This window comes from Macrobrachium nipponense, chromosome 41 (assembly GCF_015104395.2).
Source record: "Macrobrachium nipponense isolate FS-2020 chromosome 41, ASM1510439v2, whole genome shotgun sequence".
Lineage (NCBI taxonomy): Eukaryota > Metazoa > Arthropoda > Malacostraca > Decapoda > Palaemonidae > Macrobrachium > Macrobrachium nipponense.
Genome location: NC_061102.1, coordinates 46,526,425 through 46,553,617, shown reverse-complemented (window position 1 = coordinate 46,553,617; position 27,193 = coordinate 46,526,425). Strand labels below are relative to the sequence as shown.

General features: G+C 35.1%; 1 protein-coding gene across 1 annotated transcript in view; it reads right to left on the bottom strand.

Moving 5' to 3' along the window:
* The window catches only part of LOC135212906 (nephrin-like), a 109,778-nt gene that overhangs the window by 43,166 nt on the left and 39,419 nt on the right, over positions 1 to 27,193 (bottom strand). Inside the window, exons 7-8 of the mRNA XM_064246652.1 lie at positions 26,021 to 26,169; positions 22,349 to 22,536 (exon numbers count right to left, since the gene is read on the bottom strand). Of these exons, the coding sequence (XP_064102722.1) occupies positions 22,349 to 22,536; positions 26,021 to 26,169 (337 nt within the window). The remainder of the gene's footprint in view (positions 1 to 22,348; positions 22,537 to 26,020; positions 26,170 to 27,193) is intronic.

The following is a 27,193-nucleotide window of genomic DNA, read 5'->3' as shown; positions in this document are numbered from 1 at the left end:
AAAAAAATCTGAATAAATCTCGTAAATCAAATTTGAGAGAAAAGCTCCACAGTAGTTGCCTGACACAGCGGATATCTCAGATAGTTCAAAGTACTGAAGGAAATAGTATTAGCGGAAGTTTTCAATGACTCTCATCTCTTATGTCCATTTTGCACAGTCCCAGCAGTTGCACCACCCTATCTCTCCGGGAATCAGCCTTAAAATCACAGTGCCCTAAAAATTCCATTGATACTTCAAATCAAAGAGTACATCTCAACGTACATACTCACTTACGAACTTTCTCAAAAAGATGTTCCCCTTGAGATGACGTCACTGACATGTAACATGTTCCTTACAATGGACGAGTTCGTGACGTATGTACAGCTAATAGTCCCACCCATGAAATCTAACTAAAACCAGATTCGGAAGTGTTGGGTGAGGTGAGTGAATGAAAAACTTGCCTAAAAAATTCATTTTGTACCTGAGAGAGTGCACACTGTGCCCAAAACAAACTGCACAACATGGCCCACCTATGGTATACTCATAAATCCTTAACTCAGAGAGTAAGTGTCATATTTTGTTCTTTAAAAATTTTTCCTGAAATGTAACCCTCCAAACCAAAATTTCCTGTTTTTAGTATAATGACACTGATAATAATCAGTCTTCTAAGAAGGCAGTAGGCTAGATCAGAAAGACTTAGGTAGAGTTGAACCAACCCAATAGAAATTTCCTGTTTTTAGCATAATGACACTGATATTGCATCGTAATTCACTAAATATCACCTTCAGCTTTACACAGGAATACACTTCCACTTTTTGTTATGTATTTCGAAAAATTCAACATTTAAAAATATTCAAAACTTCAAAAATATTACAAAATATTCATAATTTCACACATCTGTGCTGGAGGTTGAAGTTTCCCAGCATGTTCACAGTCGATGGTCCCCCGCACCACGTTTTTTTTTTTTACGAAAATGCCATGGCAGCCACTTTGAAAGGACACACTTCATTTCACTTGATAACATGTCAATATGGCTAAATATCATAATGAAACTTAACTAGAAACAATCACATCATATGAGATGTGTGAAAAATTACAACAGACATCCAAAACATCAATTTTTTTACCTGATAAACACAGACGTCGTGAAGGCGTAAACCTGTTGCTTTCATGTTGTTCACCGAGATGGTTGCTGTGATGGTGGTGAGTTTCGGCACGAAATTTGAAATAGTTTTCATACGAGAGCATTCGGTCAGTGTTCCCCCTTGGTCGGTATTCACCCACCTCACCCTACCTACATCACCCCATGCACAAACACATGCCCTTGGTCGTGGCTTGGGACAGCAATCTTCAACATCCTGCCATCCAAAAAATGATGCGTCCACATTTCAGAACCCCACTCTGTCTCCGTGGGAGTCAATGAGAACAATTACAAAAATGTTCAACGTGACCTTAAGCAGTAGATCTCGTTAACGAAGACATTCTTCTTCCGTCTGACATCACCATTTTGAAGTGTGATGTCAACAGATAAAATATTCCGCAGCACTCGCTTTCTGATAATTCTCGTAGGACAGCAAAATCGAAATATGCATATGCAAGTTAATGAATTACATTCACAATGGTGTTCAAATTATATTAACAATAATCATTTCATATATATATATATATATATATATATATATATATAATATATATATATATATATATATATATATATATATATATATATATATATATATATATATATATATATATATATATATATATATAGTGTGTGTGTGTATACTCAGGAGATGGAGCTGTACATCTCATTAGAGGGAAACCGATGTTTCACGACTCTTAAAAGGTTGCGTTTACACCAAGCGAGTCAAGTCAAGACAAATCAATACGATTCATGACTTTTCTTGAATTGCCACATAAATTCAAATGGGAGAGTTTACACCAAGCGAGTCGAGTCATGCCGAGTCGAGGCGAGTCAAGGCGATCAGTGACTCGGGCGGACCCATTTTTTTTATCAGTCATGGCAAGTCCCCTGAGAGGTGAGCGCTATGAATCCTTAGGAAGATGGCCATTTCCTTTACTGAAAGTGCACGTCGGTAATTGGTGTTTTGCTTTCTCATGTAGGGTGCACTTAACTCCCCGAACATTTTAATTTGTTCAGTTGTCATTCTGAAGAAGTTATGAAACTGCTCTGGATCGTTGATCAAGTCTGGGAATAGATATCCAAAGCTTCCAAACTGTGGCCTTTTATAGCATGAATCTCATGAGTCCATCATCTTTGACGCCGCCTACGCCTACTCCTTCGCCGCCTCAATCACAGCAACACCAATATTTATTTCAGCGAGAGCGTTTGCGTTCATCCTAGTTCTCGTTGAAGCTTGATTATGACTTTCTGACTCGGTGGGAACGGCACTGATTCAAAATGAATCGAGTCATATGGCTCGTCTTGAATTGACTCGACTCCACTCGCTTGGTGTAAACGGGCCATTGCCACATCCTCAAAGCTGTATCCAGACTATAATAAAGATATAAACGCAAACATTGCAACTACGCACTGCATGAATCACGAAAATTACGCATGTTTAATAAAATTCAATGACAAACAGCGTGTAGGAAATATGACAATATGAATGTTATGACAGGAAAACATACTAACACTAAAATTATGTACAAAATGTCTGTAAAATTCTAAAAATAATAAAATTTAGAAAAAAAAAAAAAATTCATGTTTAGGTCATTCTGTACCTTATCCTCGCAAAGGACGGGCAGTGGCTGAAAGAATTTCATAAAAACAAACAACGCGCACTAGCCGATAAATAACTGAACAGAGGAGGACTGTGTATTTAAAGACGGAACTATCTTTTTTATCATAAAGGACTCCAAGATTGTTAAGTCGTTTTCACTATGTACTTAGCCTATAATTTAAGCCCTTATCCTTAATACATGTTTTACATGACTTAGAGTGGTTCTTAATATTTGATTGTTCGGGGTTTGTTAATCTGCTGTCCGTTGTAAAACTTACAATTACGCGAGAATCTATTCTCACTTTTAGTAACCTCCTCGAACAACCCACATAAATAAATCCCTTGATCACATCTCGGACACGTATACTTATTTACAACATTAGATTTTAGACGAGAAATAAGGCGGTCTTTCGTTTTTGAACAGAGGTACGATTGTTAATAGATTTTTTAGAACGATTTTAAGGTTCAGCGCCGGGAATTCTCTTTGAATAATTGTCTGGAATTTTGCTCTGAAAAGGTCATCATGTAAAAAAGGGAAGCCGGGAAGCACTTTTAAATTTAGCACTGTCAAAACCGTCGGCACCTCTATGAATCGGGCATCTAGCATTTTCTTAAGCATTCTGAACAAAAGTTTGTCTGGGAAGCAGTTATTTTAAGATACTTGGAACAAAAGTTGATTTTCTCATTAAAGGTAGACCAATTAGAAGTACGGGTGAAGGCCCTGTATAGGTGAGCTGAGATAGTATTTTGTTCAAAATTATAAAAACAAGAACTATAAAAGTTGATACCTAACCCAGTAAAAGTTTTCTTCTTTTTTTAACGCCTTGTTTATTCCTGAATATAGAAAGGGAAGCTTGTTATTTTCTCCTTATTTGAGTGCAAAATCAGATATTAGGGAACAGGGACTGACAAAACCTGCAAATTGTTCTGCATTAAACTTCTTGAAATAAGGCGAAAGTGCCATCTACGTATCCACAGTAAAACTGAGACAAGAAACTAAAGGGGCAATCATCAAACATACGCTCCTCGAAAGAGCACAAGTGAATATTAGCAAGTGTTGGGCCCAGTGGGGATCCCATTCCCGCTCCTTCCACTTGTCTATACATAAAACCATTAAAAATGAGTCTTGTACTGCATGGCCCGTTCTAAAAGCTGCTTAAATAACTCAAGGCTAAAATTATGAAATTTAAAGCCCGGTTTTATATATATATATATATATATATATATATATATATATTCAATGTATATATATATATTATAGGCCAGTGTTAGTGAATTACATATGTCAGCTTTCCACGCTTGGGGACAAGGCGCACCCATGCTTGCAGATAGAGGGCGCCTGCGGCCAACAGGTAAGGGTTGTCACTTTGTGTAGTTTTGTCAAAACGGGGTGCTTATAGTGGTGGCAGCAGTTTAAGAAGCTTTTTATACATTTTATAGGCTGTAGGTATGCAATGAAGAGACTGGTGACTAGTTAGACATATATTTTTTAGTAGGAAAAGGGGTTATAATCAAGTCACAGGCAACTCGGGGTTCTTTTTGCTAATTCAATGGTTTGGTGTGGTGTTCGAAGCGTCGGGTTACTTGGGTATCTCTCTGCATCTCAGTGTTAGCCGGTTAGTGATTCATGAAAACCAGCGTTTTAAAACCATGAGGGGAAAAAGTTTAATCTTTGACATATTAAAGTGTTTCACGAGTGTGGTGAATAGGCAACGCATATTTGCGATGCGTATACGAATTCGGTTTCCAGTCATATTAAGATGTGAGTGTAATTTCATGTTTTCTTTCTTTTTTTCTCTTTTTTAATTTTAATTCTTTTGTTTGTGATGAATTTACTCAAAGGGTGTTTTTGTTTTGATGTGTCTCGAAATTCGACTTACATTGGGGAGTTTTTGTAATGTTTTGAGGAGGTTTTTTGGTTGTTGTGAGTCACACCCTGAGAGAGATAGAGAGAGAGGCGAGAATTTGAGTGGGAGTCTGGGTGACGGGGGAAGTTCATTGCTGGGTTGGATCACTTAGCAAGTGCTTTGCACCTCTTTTTTTTTTAATCCATTATTGGGGGAAATTTGTATTAATTTTTCTGGATTGGGTTTTGTGTGTATATAAGTACATTGATGTTATTGAGGTTGGGGAATCTTATAGAACACAAGAGCTTCCGTAAAGAGAGGAAAATGGCTGATGCCAAGAGTACCACAACTCTGCTACATCACGTAACGAACATGAGTGCAGGCGTGAGCCCGTTCAGGGGAATCGTAGATGGTGTGTTGTCCCAGCCAGTGAAAATCTTTATTGAAGGTGTGAATAATTATTTAAGCCCAAAAAACATAACGGATGATATAGTGGCGTTTAGAGAGGCGAAAGCTTTGCTAGATTTCAATAAAGGTGACCTCTCTCACCGTTGCAGAAGTTTCCAATTTGCAAGCATTTTTGATTTGCAAGCATTTTTGAAAAGCAGCTTATGGCTCAAAGGAACATGGAGATATGGTGAGGGACCTCAGGGGTCTTTATAAAATATGGAAGGACACAAATAGCCTTGTAGAACATAGTTCAAAACTTTAAGACTCAGTGGCAGATTGGGTAGGAAAATTGAAAACATCTAAATGGGTTACAGGAAGTAGTGTCTCACTTGATAATTTTCATAAACTGATCCATTTTTCGATGCTCTTGCACGATGTACCGGATGCAATAGTGAATAGCTTTCATGAAAAAATTGAACTTACTTCAGACGAAGAATTACTTTATGCCCAAATTGAGAAACATCTGTCTAAATGTCCCACTGTATATAGTACAATTTTTAATGGGACAGGCCCGGGAGAGAGGGTGCAAAGAGAGACAGAATTTTCTTCTCCCCGTCTGTGTGCAAAAAGTTTAATATAATAAAGATCGATCGATCAAAGGCAACAGCAGTTGCGCAGTTTCAACTGCAATAAACCAGGGCATCCAAAGAAATTGTGTAGAACTAAATATTGTGGAATGTGTAAGAGTACGGATCACTATTGGCAATCTTGTCCGTCTCAGAAACGGAGAGGTGCGAGGCCTACACCTCAAAGTTCTGGGAGTTATAATGTGAAGACTTCCCAGGCAGGTCAAACCAGAGGGCAAAGGTATCGGTGAAATTTTTGGAAGGCCGATCAACAAAAAGGATACAGGTGATTAGTACGTGCCATTGTGGTCTCGTGGGGGACGCCCCAGAGCCCGGGCCTATAGTTTATGGAACAGTAGGGAATGTGGATATCCCGATATTTATAGACTCAGGTGTGTCTATAAATTTAATGGACTATAATTTGTATCAATCCATGTTCTCCAATTACCCTTTGCAACCCTCAACGGAGAGGGTGTGTGATGTGCAAGCCCATAGATTAAATACCCTGGGTTGTGTTCAAATACAGTTTACTCTCGGTGACAGAATACTAACAGAACCATTTTGGTAATGAAAGGAATTGCGTTGGGCAACAGACTTTTGCTGGTTCATCCTCCGTGTAGGAGACACAAGATTTCGATCCATGCGGGTGTTAATGGGATAACAGTTGGAATACCTGGTGTTTTTCTTCCTTATGAGGACGTGATTAGAATGGAGGACATGGAGATTATTGAAAAAGGAGATGTGCTTGGTGATACTAATGGCAGTGATAAGGGAGTTACGGAGAGTGGTACTATTAAAACCCACATTGATGATATGGGAAATGATTGCGGGGATTGCGGAGTTCACGGTGATAACAATTGTGGTGATGATATTATGGATGGGGATATTGATACTAATATTGATGCTATTTTTTATACTAACAATGCTGGGGATGATACTGAGGGTGGTAATGTGTATGGGGTGGTGGAAAGGAGAGAGAATAACCACAAATATAGAGGTGTTTTATCAGAGGATATTGTGTTAATGCCCGGTTCAAAGGCTATAGTAAAAATCAAATTGAGGGAAGTGAAAAAACCTACATATGTGTGTGTTATTGAAAATAGCGAGAGGCTTAAAGGGGTTATTAGCACGGCATCGGTGAACAGTGTATCCAAGAATGGGACCACTTGGTTGGAATTACTAAACTGTAATGATACAGTTAGGAAATACCAGAGGAATATATATATATATATATATATATATATATATATATATATATATATATATATATATATATATATATATTGGAGTCGTGATACTGATTCAGTGGCTATCGTAGAGGGGAAACCTGAGTTTTTAGAGGCAGAAATGCAATCAAGGAAACAAATATTTAGAGAACATTAAGCTAATGCGGATTGCAGTGAACATGTTGAAGCAATAAATGAGCTCTTGGCAGAATTTGGGGATACGGTACCCTTACAAGGTGATAAATTGGGGCTGACTAATGTGTTAGAGCACAATGTAAATTTGGAGAGTGGCACAAAACCTATTTATATTCCTGCATACCGCATACCTTTCAAAATCAGAGAACAGGTAGAGAAAGAGGTCAATAGATGGGATGGAAGGAGGAATCATTAGACCTAGTGTGTCTCCTTATAACTTTCCTGTGTTAGCGGTGCCTAAAAAGGATGGTTCTGTCAGTGTATTCGTTGATTCTAGACGTTTAAATGAAAAGACAATCCCTGACCGTTATCCAGTCGCGTGCATACCAGAACTTTTTGTTGAAATTGGGCGTCATAATATTTATAGCTCAATTGATTTGGTGCAGGGTTTTTTGCAGGTCCCTCTTAGTGAAAGTAGCAAGGAATATATGGCTTTTTCAGTGCCCAAGGGAGACTATGAATTTACGCGAATGCCTCTCGGTTTATCGGGCAGTCCGATGACTTTTACCAGGTTGGTGAACACAGTTTTGCACGGGTTATTGGGTAAAAATTTTTGTGTGTATATAGATGACATATTAATCGCAACAGACACAATCGCACAACACTTGGAAGTGCTTACAGAAATACTTAGGAGGCTTAGATTAGCGGGGTTGAAAATTAAGCTAGCTAAGTGTTCGTTCTTGAAAAAGCAAATCACATATCTAGGCCATGTCATATCTAAGGAAGGGGTTATAGTAAATGACGATAGTCAAAGCAATAGCGAATTTTTGTACCCCCAGATCAAAGAAAGAAATTAATTAATTCCTGGGTATCGCCAGTTTCTTCAGGAGGTTTGTGAAAGGGTTCTCTAATATAGCAGCTCCCCTAACTGATGTATTGCGGGAAGACGTTAAATTTCAATGGAAGGAACCCCAGGCGGAGAGTTTTCAAAAGCTCAAGGACGCTTTAATGAATCCCCCTGTTTTGAAGTTTCTAGATTTTAGCAAACCCTTTACATTAGTGACAGATGCCAGCCAGGAGGGTATAGGTGCTTGCCTTATGCAAAGGTTTGATGGGAAATTCAATCCCATAGCCTTTTATGGCAGGAAGTTCATGACAAAGGGCAGCAACGAGAGATCAATGGCTACCATAGATAAAGAAGCCTTTGCGATAGTGTCGAGCTTGGTTCATTTTAAAATGTTACTGATGGGGAATAAAGAAGAAGTTCTTACAAGCCGTTATTAGATCTTTTTAATAAATCTGATTTGTCGCCTAAAAGAGCTCGATGGATTTTAACTATCAGAGATTTTGATGCAAAGCTCAAATATATAGAGGGCAAATTTAATGTAGTTGCAGATGCTCTTAGAAGAAGTTCTCACAACACTGAAGAGTTCCAAGTTGCGCAAGTCACTAGCAAGGCTATGCAATGGGATATATCCCTCATAGAGCAAAGGCAAGATGAAGACGAGATTCTAGCAGACGCAAAAGCGTTTCTTAGAGGGGAATTAGTCAGGAAACATTATAAGTTGCCTTTTTCGGGTTTGGAGTTAGAAGGTTATCTGTTGGTTATGAAAATTAAATATAAATTGAGAACTAGTGAAAGTAAAGGTGATACGACACAGATCGTAATTCCGAAAGTCCTAATTCCAGTGGTTTTGGATATAGTTCATTGCAGGTTTGGTAGTCCACACTTGGGAATAGAAAAACATGATGAGGTTCGTGCTAAATACATTTGGAAAAACATGGGGAAAGATGTGGAAAATTTTGTGAGAAATTGTACAAGGTGCAATGCATGTAAGCCTGCAAGGATAACTTCATGCAAATTAGGATCATATCCTATACCGAGTAGAACTTTTCAGAGAATACATATGGATATCCTGGGGAATTTTTGCGAGTTTAGGTATGCGAACAAGTGCTTGTTAGTGATAATAGATGAACTTACAAGGATAGTAGAAATTTTCCCTCTTAAGCATAAAATGGCTGAAGTAGTAGCCGTAGCATTTTTCAACGGTATCATTTGGAGATACGGCTCACCAGAAGTTCTATTGACCGACAATGGTAGAGAATTTGTGAACAAAACTTTGGAATGTTTAGCAGAAGTCATGGGGATACAGAAAGTAACAATTATTCCATACAGACCTGAGGCTAATGGGTTATGTGAACGACCAAACAGGAAAGTGCTCGAGGCTCTCAGGAAAACTGTAGGTGGTAATGATAAGAATTGAGACAGATATGTTGATGTTGTTAGACATAGTATTAACACTATGATTAGTGATTCCATTAAAATGTCCCCATTTGAAGCTTTGTTTGGTTGTCCAGCACGAGGCACATTTGATTTGCTAACTATACCTCATCATGGGGAGGATACGATCGTAATCTCGAATCCACAACCAGAGAAATGGTACAGAAAAGTATTAGTAAAACATCTGATCCCAAGATCAATGTCGGAGACAAGGTATTTTTAAAACTTAACGTCAGAAATGAACTGAACTACAAATTAGGCCCGAAATTTGAAGGTCCTTTTAAAGTCATTGAGGAAAAAATTGGAAACAGATTTGTAGTCTTAGAGGAAAAAACAGGTTGGTCAAGGTTAACACATATCTCGAAATTGAAAAGAATTGGTTGTGGTGATTAATATATTGTCACGCAATTGCATTATTTTTCTTTTTTTTCTTGCTGTCTGGTTTTTGCAATTTGGTGGTGAAGTGTTTTAACGTTTTTTCTCTTTCATTACCTTCTACTGTTTTCTTATGTGCAAATCTGCGGTGTTTTGGCGTAAGATTCTAGGGTTAATATTTTATGTGGGAAGTTGTTTGGAAATATGGCGAATTTTTGTTTTAGCTGAGAAACGTGATGATAAACATGTGATAATTCCTGTGTGTGAAATTTGGGGCTGAATTTCTTTTGGTGTTGTGATTATTGGGGTGAGTGACACTTCTGCATTGTGGGTTTATATAAATGGGGTAATGTCATTGGGAGTTATGATTTAAGGAAAATTTTTTTTTGGGGGGAGGGGGGGCCACCTTGGTGATATCCTGGTGATAAGTTTGTGGAATGTGGCTGTATAATGTTAGTATGAAATATTTGGGGAATAATGGTTTCTGGCGTTGCAAGTCTGACTTGACAAATCTATAGTGCGGTTCGAAGCACCTGAGGTGTTCACAGGTGGATTTTTGCTGATAATGCTGTGATGAGTCCGGTTGCTGATTTTTTCCTTTGGAGTTGATTCCTCGGAGATTAGCACTATTCTCGTAAATGTTGACTATGGCATTCCACGGAGATGTACCATGTAAGGGGGTGGTTTTCTGGTTGTTTCTGGTCGATGGGATTGTTGTGGTAGCAAATTCCTTAACGGTACATATTGCATTTTGAGGAGAATGTTGAATTATGTTTTTCTTCTCTTATTTGCGCAGTGTAATGGGGGAAAGTTCACTTATTATTGTTGTTATTATCTTTTATTTTCTTTTTTTTCTTTTCCTACGAGAGATGTTGTAATTGGTGTTAAGATCAAAATAGCATTTCTATTTTAGATAAGAGATATAATTTGTTGGGCTATGTGAGTTAGATGGAAGGGGTGTTCGGCATTATATTTCATGGAGGTTAGTTATATAAACAATAAAAGGGGTTTCTGCTGTTTGACATTATGGGTTCTCTTTTGATAGTGTCTTTGTCAGATATGGGATTATTTGTGAGGATTCAGTGGGTAAAGATTATATTTTGTTTAGTGAGGAATTTTTAATATTTGACTAGGAGATTGAGTATATTAATTAATGATGGGGTAAAGTAAGACTTTAGTTATTCTATGGGGTAAAGTAAGACTTTGATTATTCTATGATCACGTAGACTTTGTAAATACGGACACACGATGACTTTAGAGAATTCCCAACTTCACGTGATGATGACGATGGGAATGACTTCGTTTTACAGTACCAGAGGTTGAGTCGAGTCTACACACAAGTGGCGATGCTATGGACTGCCTTTGCAACGGATGAGATGTCGTCGGTATATCATCTCAAGATACGTTCTGGGATAAATCAGGAGTCTATAATCTTCTATGAGGCAGGTGCGAGTAGCACTTGCATGGAAGTCACGAGATCTTTCCTTGACAACGGGGTGGTGACCACATTTCCTTCATTTTAAAACACCGAATCTACAGTTTCGCGACGAGGGGATATTGGATACACTCACGAGGGTCACAGACGCTGAATAATGGTGCGTGCTGAGTTGTTTCGAGGTGGTTTATGTACTCGACCTGCGTCTACAGCTATCCGTCGAGTTCTGCTTTTCTTAGTGACGAGGATGTGCCTTTCATCAATGAATGTTACACAATTCCAGTAATAGTGGTCATGCTCGCCGTCATACTGATCACAATTTGTGCGCTAGGAGTTCTTAAACTTCTGTGCATCTGGCGAGGCAAAAGGGCTCCAGCAACAGAGGTAGCCCTAAATCATGTGGCAAATTGATACATTGTGCATTAGTTGCTGATGTGGTGTGCGACAGGAGTGCACAGAGGGTATAGGTAGCTGAGCCATATTATAGGCCAGTGTTAGTGAATTACATATGTCAGCTTTCCTCGTTTGGAGACAAGGCACACCCAGAGAGCGCCATAGAGATAGCTTCTTTGGGTAAAGGAATTCCATGTGTGTGCATTTTTGGTAGCTGCCCGACTGTTGCCACGGGCAGTTTTGAGGCGTGGTGGGTATGTACATGTCAAGGCACTTGAGGTAAAGACACATGTTTCTAATGATTTAGAAACAGTTGCCTTTGAAAAGAGAGAAGTGTGCAGTGTATACCTTTATTTAATATTGTGTAATAGGAAATATTAATGAATATATCTTTGTTACAGATGGGTCCCATAACATGGTACTAGAAATAGGATTCTCTAAACTTGACTATTACAATGTAGCAGTGTACATATTGAACCTAGGAGTGATTACTTACACTAAACTAGGAGAGTGGAATGGTAACTTATAGATTTCTTTGAAGGGCAGACTTGGGTTTTTATCACTGACTTATTGATCATTTTGTTCTATTTTATGTTCATCTGCTTTGGGAAATAGTGTATTTTTGCATTTATGTGATGGGCTTATTAGCCTAGTGACATGCTTGCAGATAGAGGGCGGCCTGCTGCCAACAGGTAAGGGTTCTTCCATTTGTGTAGTTTTGTCAAAAGGGGGTGGGGGTGGGGGTGTATATAGATATATATATATATATATATATATATATATATATATATATATATATATATATATATATACGAATACCACGGGAAATGATAGCCAGGAATCCAAGCGCTTTCGTCTTTATTCAGACATCGTCAAGGAGCTACTAAAGTACAAATTGGAGAGGAAGGCCTCAGGTAGAAACAAGATCAGGAATACCAGAAGGTTAATTATCAAAAGGGTAAAATTAAAAGGGATAATCCAGGATTATCGGATATCACACGGTCACAAACTTAAACAGATTCTGACCCTAACCGAAATTACAAAGTATCTTTTACAGTCCAAAGCATGTAAAAACTGAATATATTAATTTTGTTGCTTATATTTATCTACAACTTTTTTCATTATGAAAGCATCAAGTTTAAATAAACCAAGACTTAAATTTAGAACATTTCTATTATTTGACTTGATAAAACAAGATTCAATGATATTCCTTTCAACTGTGTCATTACATGGGACTAAGGCTCTTGCTTGACTCCAGTTAATAGGATGGTCTAAATCTCTCATATGTACAAATAATGCATTCGATATTTGCCCAGTTCTCACAGAATATTGATGTTGCTTAAGACGCTGTGAAAGAGATTTCCCGGTCTGTCCGTAATAGATTTTATCACATTTTTTGCAAGGAATTTCATATATGCAGCCTGGAAGATCTTTAGGAGAATTTTTTATTACTAAACTCTTGACATTAATATTACTGAAAACAACATTTATGTTAAAAAGCTTTAAAATTCTAGGAATATCTAAAAACCTTTCATCATAAGGTAATTTTAGAATGTTATGCTTACTAAATTCAAGTTTGTCATTAGTTGAATAAAATGTTTTTCTAGCTCTTTTCCATGCCACATCTACAAAAGTCCTTGGGTATTTAAGTTTCGATGCAATATCATAAATAGTTTTAATTTCAGCGTCAATAAATTGCGGGCTACAGACACGTAAAGCCCTTAGGAACATCCCAGAAAAAACAGAGAATTTAACATTTTGATGGTGATTGGAGTAGTAATGAACAAAAGAGGCAATATTAGTTGATTTTCGAAAGACTGAAAAGGTGAAATTTCTATCATTTCTATGGACAGTTACATCAAGAAAATTCAAATTACAATTTCTTTCTTCCTCTACAGTAAATTTTATAGAAGGGACTAAATAAATTATTGAGATTATTAAGGAATTCCTGGAGGTTTTCGTGAACTGGCCAAATACAGAAGATATCATCCACGTATCTAAACCAAATAACTTTTTGGGGCAAAATTCGTGGTAAGAGTTTTCTCAAAAAATTCCATGTAAATATTGCTAAGGACAGGAGATAAGGGATTACCCATGGCCATGCCAAACTTTTGTACAAAAAATTCCCCATTGAAACCAAATTTACTATCTTTGATACATAACCTTATGAGACTAATGAGATTTTCTACACTTAAGGGAATGTCATGACTCTCTAATTCCTCTTCCAAATATTCAAGTAAGTCATCTACAGGCACTTTTGTAAATAAAGAGACAACATCAAAACTAACCATATTAAAATCATAATTCAAATTTAAACTATTAAATTTGTTTATAAAATCAACATTGTTTTTAACATTCGCGTTAGAAATATTTCCTACCAAAGGAGTAAGAATTTTTACAAGCCATTTAGATAAATTATACGAAACTGAGCCCACTGAACTAATGATAATGACAAAAGCAGATAAATCTAATGCAGTGGTAATTATGAATAAAAGTGACTATATAAGTAAAATAATGACATTGCTAAATGACACTGATACTTATACGAAACTGAGGTCTGACCCTACACAGACAGTTAACTCCCATTTAATAAACAAATTAAATCCATTTTGAAGGGCTGGACCATTTAATAAGCAGTTTACACCGCAATGCGCCTCCCTACCTTACATGTATGGTTTAGTCACGACACATAAAATCAATAACCCTATCAGACCAATCATTAGTTCAGTGGGCTCAGTTTCGTATAATTTATCTAAATGGCTTGTAAAAATTCTTACTCCTTTGGTAGGAAATATTTCTAACGCGAATGTTAAAAACAATGTTGATTTTATAAACAAATTGAATAGTTTAAATTTGAATTATGATTTTAATATGGTTAGTTTTGATGTTGTCTCTTTATTTACAAAAGTGCCTGTAGATGACTTACTTGAATATTTGGAAGAGGAATTAGAGCGTCATGACATTCCCTTAAGTGTGAAAAATCTCATTAGTCTCATAAGTTTATGTATCAAAGATAGTAAATTTTGTTTCAATGGGGAATTTTTTGTACAAAAGTTTGGCATGGCCATGGGTAATCCCTTATCTCCTGTCCTTAGCAAAATTTACATGGAATTTTTTGAGACAAAACTCTTACCAAGAATTTTGCCCCAAAAAGTTATTTGGTTTAGATACGTGGATGATAACTTCTGTATTTGGCCAGTTCAAACGAAAACCTCCAGGAATTCCTTAATAATCTCAATAATTTAGTCCCTTCTATAAATTTACTGTAGAGGAAGAAAGAAATTGTAATTTGAATTTTCTTGATGTAACTGTCCATAGAAATGATAGAAATTTCACCTTTTCAGTCTTTCGAAAATCAACTAATATTGCCTCTTTTGTTCATTACTACTCCAATCACCATCAAATGTTAAATTCTCTGTTTTTTCTGGGATGTTCCTAAGGGCTTTACGTGTCTGTAGCCCGCAATTTATTGACGCTGAAATTAAAACTATTTATGATATTGCATTGAAACTTAAATACCCAAGGACTTTAGTAGATGTGGCATGGAAAAGAGCTAGAAAAACATTTTATTCAACTAATGACAAACTTGAATTTAGTAAGCATAACATTCTAAAATTACCTTATGATGAAAGGTTTTAGATATTCCTAGAATTTTAAAGCTTTTTAACATAAATGTTGTTTTCAGTAATATTAATGTCAAGAGTTTAGTAATAAAAAATTCTCCTAAAGATCTTACAGGCTGCATATATGAAATTCCTTGCAAAAAATGTGATAAATCTATTACGGACAGACCGGGAAATCTCTTTCACAGCGTCTTAAGCAACATCAATATTCTGTGAGAACTGGGCAAATATCGAATGCATTATTTGTACATATGAGAGATTTAGACCATCCTATTAACTGGAGTCAAGCAAGAGCCTTAGTCCCATGTAATGACACAGTTGAAAGGAATATCATTGAATCTTGTTTTTATCAAGTCAAATAATAGAAATGTTCTAAATTTAAGTCTTGGTTTATTTAAACTTTATGCTTTCATAATGAAAAAAGTTGAAGATAAATATAAGCAACAAAATTAATATATTCAGTTTTTACATGTTTTGGACTGTAAAGATACTTTGTAATTTCGGTTAGGGTCAGAATCTGTTTAAGTTTGTGACCGTGTGATATCCCGATAATCCTGGATTATCCCTTTTAATTTTTACCCTTTTGATAATTAACCATCTGGTATTCCTGATCTTGTTTCTACCTGAGGCCTTCCTCTCCAATTTGTACTTTAGTAGCTCCTTGACGATGTCTGAATAAAGACGAAAGCGCTTGGATTCCTGGCTATCATTTCCCGTGGTATTCGCTTATTTATGAAGTCACGTGCATCTACTGTGATCTTTTAAGATATAATTATATATATAATATATATAATATATATATATATATATATTATATATATATATATGAGATATATATATATCTATATATAATATATATATATATATATATATATATATATATTATATATATATATATATATATATATAGTATATATATATATATATTATATATATATATATATATATATTATATCTATATATATATATATATATATATATATATATATATATATATATATATATAGTATATATATATATATATATATATATATATATATATATATATATATATTATATATTGTCACTAGGCTAATAAGCTCACATAAATACAAAATACACTATTTATAAACATAAATAGAAAAATACACTATTTATATATATATATATATATATATATATATATATATATATATATATATATATATATATATCAATTCCAAAGGAAAATGATAGTCAGAAATCCAAGCACTTTCGTCTTTACTAAGACATTGTCAAGGAGCGAATGAAATACAATTGTAGAGAAAGGTCTCGGGTACACAACAAGATCAAGAATATCAGATGGTTAATTGTCAAAAGGGTAAAAATTAAAAGAGATAATCCAGGATTATCGGATATCACATGGTCACAAACCTAAACAGATTGACCCTAACCGAAATTACAGTTTCTTTACAGTCCAAACATGTAAAAACTGAATATATTAATTTTGTTGCTTATATTTATATACAACTTTTTTCATTATGAAAGCATCAAGTTTAAATAAACCAAGACTTAAATTTAGAACATTTTTATTATTTGACTTGATGAAACAAGATTCACTGATATTCCTTTTAACTGTGTCATTACATGGGATTAAGGCTTTTGCTTGACTCCAGTTAATAGGATGGCCTAAATATCTCATATGTACGAATAATGCATTCGATATTTGCCCAGTTCTCACAGAATATTGATGTTGTTTGAGACGTTGTGAAAGAGATTTACCGGTTTGTCCGTAATATACTTTATCACACTTTTTGCAAGGAATTTCATATATGCGGCCTGGAAGATCTTTAGGAGAATTTTTGATTACTAAACTCTTAACATTAATATTACTGAAAACAGCATTTATGTTAAAAAGCTTCAAAATTCTAGGAATATCTAAAAACCTTTCATCATAGGGTAATTTTAGAATGTTATGCTTACTAAATTCAAGTTTGTCATTCATTGAATAAAATGTTTTTCTAGCTCTTTTCACATGCCACATATACAAAGGTCCTTGGGTATTTAAGTTTCATTGCAATATCATAAATAGTTTTAATTTTAGCGTCAATAAACTGCGGGCTACCGATACGAAAGCCCTTAGAAACATCCCAGAAAACAGAGAATTTAACATTTTGATGGTGATTTGGGTAGTAATGAACAAAAGAGGCAATGTTAGTTGATTTTTGAAAGACTGAAAAGGTGAAATTTCTATCATTTCTATGGACAGTTACATCAAGAAAATTCAAATTACAATTTCTTTCCTCCTCTACAGTAAATTGTATAGAAGGGACTAAATTATTGAGATTATTAAGGAATTCCTGGAGGTTTTCGTGAACTGGCCAAATACAGAAGATATCATCCACACATCTAAACCAAATAACTTTTTGGGGCAAAATTCTTGGTAAGAGTTTGTCTCAAAAAATTCCATGTAAATATTGCTAAGAACAGGAGATAAGGGATTACCCATAGCCATCCCAAACTTTTGTAAAAAAAATTCCCCATTAAAACCAAATTTACTATCTTTGATACATAACCTTATGAGACTAATGAGGTTTGCCACACTTAAGGGAATGTCATGACGTTCTAATTCCTCCTCCAAATATTCAAGTAAGTCATCTACAGGCACTTTTGTAAATAAAGAGACAACATCAAAACTAACCATATTAAAATCAAAAATCAAATTCAAACTACTCAATTTGTTTATAAAATCAACATTGTTTTTGACATTCGTGTTAGAAATGTTTCCTACCAAAGGAGTAAGAATTTTTACAAGCCATTTAGATAAATTATACGTAGCTGAGCCCACTGAACTAATGATTGGTCTGATAGGGTTATTGATTTTGTGTCTTGACTAAACCATACATATATGGTAGGGATGCGCATCGCGGTGTAAACTGTTTAATTAAATGGTCTAAGCCCTTCAAAATGAATTTAATTTGTTTATTAAAATGGGAGTTCACTGTCTGTGTAGGGTCAGACCTCAGTTTCGTATGAGTATCAGTATCATTTAGCTATGTCATTATTTTACTTTTATTCACTATTGCCACTGCATTAGATTTATCTGCTTTTGTCACTAACTGTTTCGTCGTCTTTAATTTTTTTAAAAGCCTGGAGAAATCTCACGGGTACATTAGGGGGAGAAGGTTTACACAGCACCATACACAATACCTTTACAAATATTGATATCATCAGGGCATAGGTTTTGATTAAATTTTTCTAAACAACAAAAGGATTTTGAGATGTCGACACAGTCCAGGTTACCATTAAATACACCAAAGCTTAACCCATATCCAAAGCCGTTGTCGTAGCACTATCCACTGGTTTGTCTGATAAATTAATCAGGAAGTCCACGTTGGCATGCTTAGTCCAGTCGCTTTCAGCAATAAGATTCTTCAGCTTGACTTGAAGCTTCCTTTCAAGACGGTTGCAGCACTTTCTCAATTTTCCGTAGCAATAATCCAGCATCCGATTCTTCCATTCGACAGGAACCGTCTGATTAAAGCCATGCCGTTTGCTTCTAAGTGTACGAAACGCGTCATCTACTTCCACTTTTGTGATGTCGATGTGCTTCTGTTAAAACTCGTCGAAAGGTCGCTCTGCTATACGAAGAATTCTCACTGGTAAAATCGACTGTGGCATCACTTGCTCATTCATACACTTCCGTAGAAAGTTAAGTCGGAGTTTCAGTTTGTTAGCAATATTTACATGGAATTTTTTGAGACAAAACTCTTACCAAGAATTTTGCCCCAAAAAGTTATTTGGTTTAGTTATGTGGATGATATCTTCTGTATTTGGCCAGTTCACGAAAATCTCCAGGAATTCCTTAATAATCTCAATAATTTAGTCCCTTCTATACAATTTACTGTAGGGGAGGAAAGAAATTGTAATTTGAATTTTCTTGATGTAACTGTCCATAGAAATGATAGAAATTTCACCTTTTCAGTCTTTCGAAAATCAACCAACATTGCCTCTTTTGTTCATTACTACTCCAATCACCATCAAAATGTTAAATTCTCTGTTTTTTCTGGGATGTTTCTAAGGGCTTTACCTGTCTGTAGCCCGCAGTTTGACGCTGAAATTAAAACTATTTATGATATTGCAATGAAACTTAAATACCCAAGGACCTTTGTAGATGTGGCATGGAAGAGAGCTAGAAAAACATTTTATTCAACTAATGACAAACTTGAATTTAGTAAGCATAACATTCTAAAATTACCCTATGATGAAAGGTTTTTAGATATTCCTAGAATTTTAAAGCTTTTTAACATAAATGTTGTTTTCAATAATATTAATGTCAAGAGTTTAGTAATCAAAAATTCTCCTAAAGATCTTCCAGGCTACATATATGAAAGTCCTTGCAAAAAGTGTGATAAAGTCTATTACGGACAAACCGGTAAATCTCTTTCACAACGTCTCAAACAACATCAATATTCTGTGAGAACTGGGCAAATATCGAATGCATTATTCGTACATATGAGAGATTTAGACCATCCTTTTAACTGGAGTCAAGCAAGAGCCTTAATCCCATGTAATGACACAGTTAAAAGGAATATCATTGAATCTTGTTTCATTAAGTCAAATAATAAAAATGTTCTAAATTTAAGTCTTGGTTTATTTAAACTTGATGCTTTCATAATGAAAAAAATTGTTGATAAATATAAGCAAGAAAATTAATATATTCAGTTTTTACATGTTTAGACTGTAAAGAAACTTTGTAATTTCGGTTAGGGTCAATCTGTTTAGGTTTGTGACCGTGTGATATCCGATATTCCTGGATTCTCTTAATTTTTACCCTTTTGACAATTAACCATCTGGTATTCTTGATCTTATTGTGTACCTGAGACCTTTCTCTACAATTGTATTTCATTCGCTCCTTGACAATGTCTTAGTAAAGACGAAAGCGCTTGGATTTCTGACTACCATTTTCCTGTGGACTTCGCTTATTTATGAAGTCACGTGCATCTACTGTGAATTTTTAAAAGATTATATATATATATATATCATATATATATATATATAATATTATACATATAATAATTATAGCAGGGTAGTTCTCTACTAATGTCATTCGACCATTTTTAAATGACATTAATAGTTTCCCTGATTTCCAATTAATTATTGCGCTGGTATATATGTGATTAATGGTAATAGACTTTTGTGGGTGTCTGTACTCACTAAATAAAGACATTACTAGAGATATTGTAAGCTTTAAACTTTATATTTAAATTATTTACCTCACGCTTTTAATAATGGCATTGAAACCAGACGGCCCCTTGGTCTCATACCAATGTGAAGTCTTGATAGTTATGGCCAAAGTGGCTCGGACCACATAGTACGAGTTCCGTAATAATTTTGTGAATGAAATACAATTCATGATAGTGGTTATCCCCTCCTCCTTCCCATAACTCTACTGCACTACTCCTCATCCCCAGCAATGACACTAGACTTAATTAGAAGAGGAATTTGCAATAACTCGTTTGCTCTGGGTAAATCCTCCTGCATATTTCATTACTAATACTATAGTTATTGAACAAAACCCACACAAGATTCCTGAGTATAACTTGTTGTTCACTTGTAAGTAGTAAGTATTGACCACCTACACATCTCTTGAGAAAGGGCCATAGTATTATATCAATACTTGCAAGAAAACAAGTTATACTCAGTAATCTTGTGAGTTTTCTTTTTCCATCTTCGGAAAAAAAACTGTAAGGCGTTTTTGTTTGGCTCACTATAGTTATTCCTTTAGGGCTCTTGCATGTTCTGTTTCGTGGTAGATGATAAGATTACGTTTTTGGTTCTTATTAATGGAAGTAGTGTACTGAATCTTTAATTTTTTTTCTTTCTGCGATACCAGTTCAATAGTTCAATGACCTTTGAGTTATGATTTGTTTTTTAGTCAACTGATCCCAATGATTGTAAAAGAGTGTTCAGACATCTCGCGCCACTGTTTGACCTCTGCTGTATAATACTGAAGTTAGGAACCGCACAACTCGTTTAGAATATGCAATAATGAACATTTTAAGCCAAACTATGAAAGAAAAGGTCAATAATAATGAAGAATGGTAGTATGATAGCAGGTTACATGTCTGTAAATCCATGGTATAATCTGTGGAGTATTTAGTCCTGCACTGTTTACAGACATACGCAATAGGTCCTTAATCTATCAAATCCTGTAAATTAAAGTCTGATCTTAATTTATGCTGATTTTAATTATCAAACTCTTCAAACTGTTTCATACAAAACAAATTACCCATTCTTCCTTTTCCGTTGCATTATGTACGAACAATAAAAATTATTTTTTTTTTACATTATTTGTACTTTTACCGTGTTCGTCATCTTGCTTATACTGAAATGGTGGTGGTGTTGTTATCTCCCTTTCTAAATTAATCTCCGTGGTCTTATTCATATTTCGAAACCAGTCGTTCTCTGTAATTTATGGAAAAGTATTTTCATGGCATGTTTGTTGTCGAAGGCTCACTCAATATCTAAACACGTAAATATGACTTTAATCAATTATCCTTATTTCTGTTAGTATTTGGTAAAAATAAGGAAGATCCATTTTCGTTCATTTCACTTATTTGATGATGAGTCTTTTTTTAGATTTATAAACAAATCTATATCACACCGGTGCTCGTGCAAAAAAAAAAAAAAAAAAAAATGGTGTTTTACCCTATACGGAATAATGGTTATTTATCACTATACCTAAGTGTCAAAAAAATTTACTAGAATTTATTTAAGAAAGATCTTCGTCCTCAGAGTAAGGCGGAAAGGAAGATAAGGCAAGGATGTGATTGAATCTGGATGTTATTGAAGCTAACCCTTCCAATCTCGTGTTGAAGAACTGTTGCCATTTCTTTAAAAGTTCACATCAACGTTCTCTAAAGTTATCTTATTATTAAGGACTCCATTTCTTTAAAACCTCACATCAAAGTTCTCTAAAGTTACCTTATCATTAAGGACTCCATTTCGTTTCTGTATACAAACGTACCAGCATCCCAAGTTTACCGTCGTTGTCACTTTTCGTTGCCAATTGTTATAAACTTTAACACTCATTGTGTTGGAGAAATAGGCCATTTTTTTATATGAATCTGTCAGTCTTGGATGCTGGAAGATTTCTGTCTTGACACTCTTCTTTAAGCTTTCTACTGATGTTAGACCGGTTATTAGACGTTATGATGAGCACCAGGTACCCGGCATATATGGCAAACCATACTTTAGATCTATTTCTAATAAAAATAATTCAGATATCTTCTTTACGAAATGTGAAAACTACCGGATAAAAAAAAAAACTTACCTCAGGCACCCTTATGAAATACTTCCGGTCATTCAACAGAACTCGGTCCTCGTTGATGGTCCACTTGAAAGTTGGCAAAGGGGCTGCTTTAACGCTGCACTCCAGGCGGCCCGTTCCCCCTAAGTTAGCCCAGGGCCTCAGGTAGGACTCTTCACCTTCTTCCACTTCGTCAGGAACCTCTGGAATTTCTGAAGAGAAAGAAGGAACAATAAGACCGTAAGACCGAGTGGAAGTAAGAGAAGAAATCAATGGACTGTGTGATAAGTTTTACACTCGATAGAACAGACGGGTTTGCGCGATAGTTCTCAGATTTGTTGTAATGTTTTAGGAATTCAAAGACATTTGCCGAATACATGAAAATAATGAGAGACACTTGTTTCCAACGCTTCTCTTCGACAAAAATTCAAAACTTCCCAGAAGAAAGGATGCAACATAGTACCTCACTGCTTTTAATTCTATGAAGACTTATGGCTACATGAAGATTATAATTCAACGCAAATTACTAAAAGGCATTATAATAGACACACACGAACAAACAAACATATATATATATATATATATATATATATATATATATATATATATATATATATATGATATATAATATATATATTTATATATATATATATATATATATATATATATATATATATATATATATATATATATATATATATATCACAGTGTGTGTGTGTGTGTGTGCATAGAAATAAAATGTCAACTTTGTATTTATGAAAAATGTTCATAAATATATTCTAGGAAAGGAAAACTAAAAGAGGACTGTAAAATATAATAGGGATCTGCTATGACATTTATTAAATTTTATTTAGCCGATTATTTCTCTTGCATAACAGATTAATTCTATTTCCATATCTTTTTGAGAGATTTAACTATTCAAGAAGTACAGAGGAAATGGGAGAGCTTCATATTTGGAAACTTAATGGCATGCCAGACCAAAAGGAATGAGCGATTCCAAGACATTCTTCGTTGCTACAATCAATCGTGGAATGAAGAGAGGCAGTGACCTTCCAGTGAGGGGAAGACAATTCAAATAGGAGTCACAAGCTACATAGGAAAATAATACTTCCTGTACAAAGGTTAATTATCCGATAACTCTGGATAAGTGTTCATGTATGGAACTTTACAAGCTAGGCATTTAATGCTTATATTTGGCAAAGGAACTTCACCTTGTACTTCTTTGTAAGCTACAGGTGTTGGAAACAATGTAACAATCTTCAGAATTATAATCCCCCCCCCCGCCCCCTCTCTCTCTCTCCTCTCCTTCCTCTCTCCCCCTTCCTCTCCTCTCTCTCTCTCTCTCTCTCTCTCTCTCTCTCTCTCTCTCTCTCTCTCTCTCTCTCATTGTTAGAAAAGACGTTGTAAAATAGCCAACATGGTTTCAGACAAAACAGATCCTGCCTATCAAACCTCTTGGAGTTTTTTCAAAACCTGCTTGGTATTTACGACAGTAGAGCAATAGGTATACTCTACTTAGATTTCCAAAAGGTCTTTGACAAAGTTCCACACAAGAAAGTAATGCCAAAAGTTAGAGCTTTGGGAATTGTAGAAGAACTAGCAGACTGGATCGAAGACTGGTCAACTAATAGAAAACAGAGAGTCGTAATAAATGATGAAGAATCAGAATGGGCAGATGTGACAAGCGGAGTTCCTCAGGGTTCTGTCCTTTGCCCGCTCTTGTATTTTATTTACGTTAATGACATTAATGTAGGCTTAACTAGCACGATAGCCAAATTTGCAGATGACACAAAAATAGCTGTAAATACAGTAGACCCAGATACGGTGGAAAGTTCAAGAAATGATCTAAGGAAAATAGGAGAGCGGTCAAAAATATGACAAATACCTTTTAACTTGCATGAATGCAAAGTGTTACAAATAGGAACAAACAACCCTCATGCCAACAACATACTGCTTGGGAATGACATAAATGGTGTACAAGAAGAAGAGCACCTTACAGTTCTTATTACCAAGGACTTAAAATTCACAAAAGAATGCATAAAAGCTGAAAAGAAGGCACAGAAACTAGTGGGATACAAAATAGGCAGTTCCGATACAGAAATAAGGAAACGGTGCTGCTGCTCTACACATCGATAGTTAGACCACATCTTGAATATGCAGTGCAGTTTTGGCCACCAACACTAAGAAAAGACATAAATACTAGAAGGGGTACAAGCAAAAGCCACAAAGTTAATTCCATCCATCAGGCAAATAGGTTACCAGAGACGAATAGAGAGCCTGAACATGTATGACCTAGAAACACGACGACTGCGAGGACAACTAATAGAGATATTCAAAATACTGAAAAACATAACCAAAGTAAACAGTAACCTCTTCACATTAAACGAAAACCAAACAAGAAATAATAAATGGAACTTAGAAATGATGAGATACAACAATCAGCACTTACAAGATATGTGACACATGGAATAAACTTCCACCAAAAGTTGTAAACAGCAGTGTAGAATAGTTCAAAAGAAAGCTAGAAAAAAAAATCATTAGAACACTGTGAATGAATGTAAAACCTGCTCCTAATGATAAGTGAGCACATGATGTCTCCTCCACTGGACTAATAAGTCTTTGAGACATCCTAATCCTTGTAACCCCCTGTAATTCAGTCCATACTATATATATGTGCATATGATGCAAATTATGTCTATATATATATATATATATATGATATATATATATTATTATATATATAAATATACACATATATATATATATTTATATATATGTTATATGTGTGTGCATACATATATGCATATTGATATATATGTACTGTATGTGTCCCCACACACACACACATATATAATCTTTCATGGGGGCCACTTAGTATTTTGATATTATAAGTATATATATATATATATATATAGATATATATATATATAATATTATATATAAATGTGTGTGTGTGTGTGTGTGTTTATAAATATATATATATATATATATATATATATATATATATATATATATATATATATATATATATAATATATATATATATATTATCCTAAGTGGCCCCCATGAAAGATTTCTAGATCAGCCACTGTTCACGGGTTATAGAAAGAGAGCGCTGAGAGCAAGTTTCCAAGACCTTAGCTAGTAAAAGAGCGATGGAACAAGAGGCAGACGTTGGTCAACATTCCTTAGGAATTTAAATAAAGTTATACCATATGGACTAATGTTTGTCTGGAGAATCGTAGTTTGTATTTTTCTATTTATCAGGCGTATAGAAATCAATGACTGCGTTTGTCTCACAGATTTAAGATTCTCTCTCTCTCTCTCTCTCTCTCTCTCTCTCTCTCTTCCTCTCTCTCTCGTCTCTCTCTCTCAAACCATCTCTTCTCTCTTCTCCTCTCAAAACCCGACAATGATCCCATAAGATAATACAAAGTGTTAAGAGTCCGTGTATAATTTTTAAGACTTTACTAAAAGCTTTCGAAGCCTTCCCTGGGTTCATCTTCAGTTAAAAAAAAAAAAAAAAAAAAAGATGAACCCAGGGAAGGTTTCGAAAGCTTTTTGTAAATTCTTAGAAATTATACACGGACTCTTAACAGTTTGTATTATTGTGGACCCTTCAGATCATAAAGCTGATTGCCACTGACTCAGAACCATCAGTGTTCATCAGTTTATGACGAGAAGCGTAGTACTTACGAGTCACGACGACGGCCGAGCGGATCGGTGCCGCTGTGGAGACGACATTCGAGGCCAGGCACAAGTAGAACCCAGTGTCTGCTCGGGTCGCCCCTTCGATCGAGAGTCTGGATTCCCCGATGCCCCAAGAGAGAACCTCGGCACCACTGCTGCAAGTTATCATGAAATCCTCTGTTGTTACATAAGGCCTTATGTTTCTAAACAAATGACGGACTCAAATCATAACACAGGGCAACCATAAACAGTATTGGGTCATATATTTCACAACTGTAAATAACATTGTGTCATGTATTTCACAATTTTCATAGTCTATTTCGTGTATAAATGCGTTTATCAAGAGGTGAAGTCAAATGTATTGCCAAATAGAGGAAGCATTTTTTAAATACTTTTTTTAAGTGCCAAAAATAGTCACTGGCAATACCACCTGCTTTCGACATATCTATTAATACGATTTACATGGACAGTAATTCCTTTGAGGAATTCTGGTTTTGCACGGTGTAGATAGAACAAACAATGAAAACAACAAAACTAGACGAACGGGAAAAATTCAATATTTATAAGATGAAATTTATATTTCCAGAAAAAATAATCATTTAGATATCATCATAGCAAATCAATATTTATCGATATTCATCTATTATGGAGAGACAGTTATCAAAAATTTAAATTTATGAAGAACAATTCTCTTATTATTTAAGCTCAGCTAAAAACATCATAAATCAAACTAACAAAATGACTCTTGTCTCGGTGAGATTTTTAATCTGATATGTTCACGAGGGCGAAAACTACTTTCAAAACCTTTACGTCAGGCTCTAAAGAATATTTATCTAACAAGGGTATTGCGATTTTGATATATCCTTCTTAAAACCATTAAATAAACCTTTTTTTCCTGTATTTCTAGGTCTATTGTATTTCAGTCATGGACGTTCACGTTTTCCTTTAGAATGAGAGAGGAAACCGGTGGACTTCGTTGCTTATTCAGGATAGATCAGCGGGGAAACGGCTGAATAATTTTCATTTAATCCCCGGGACGTCAAATTGTACTAAAATGACGCACATATGCAATACCAGCGAGCTACAGAATGAGGATATGTGAATATTCTAATAAATTATTTAATTCTAAATTACGAATTTTAGATTCATAAAGTCCTCCTCATTATAATAAATACTGTC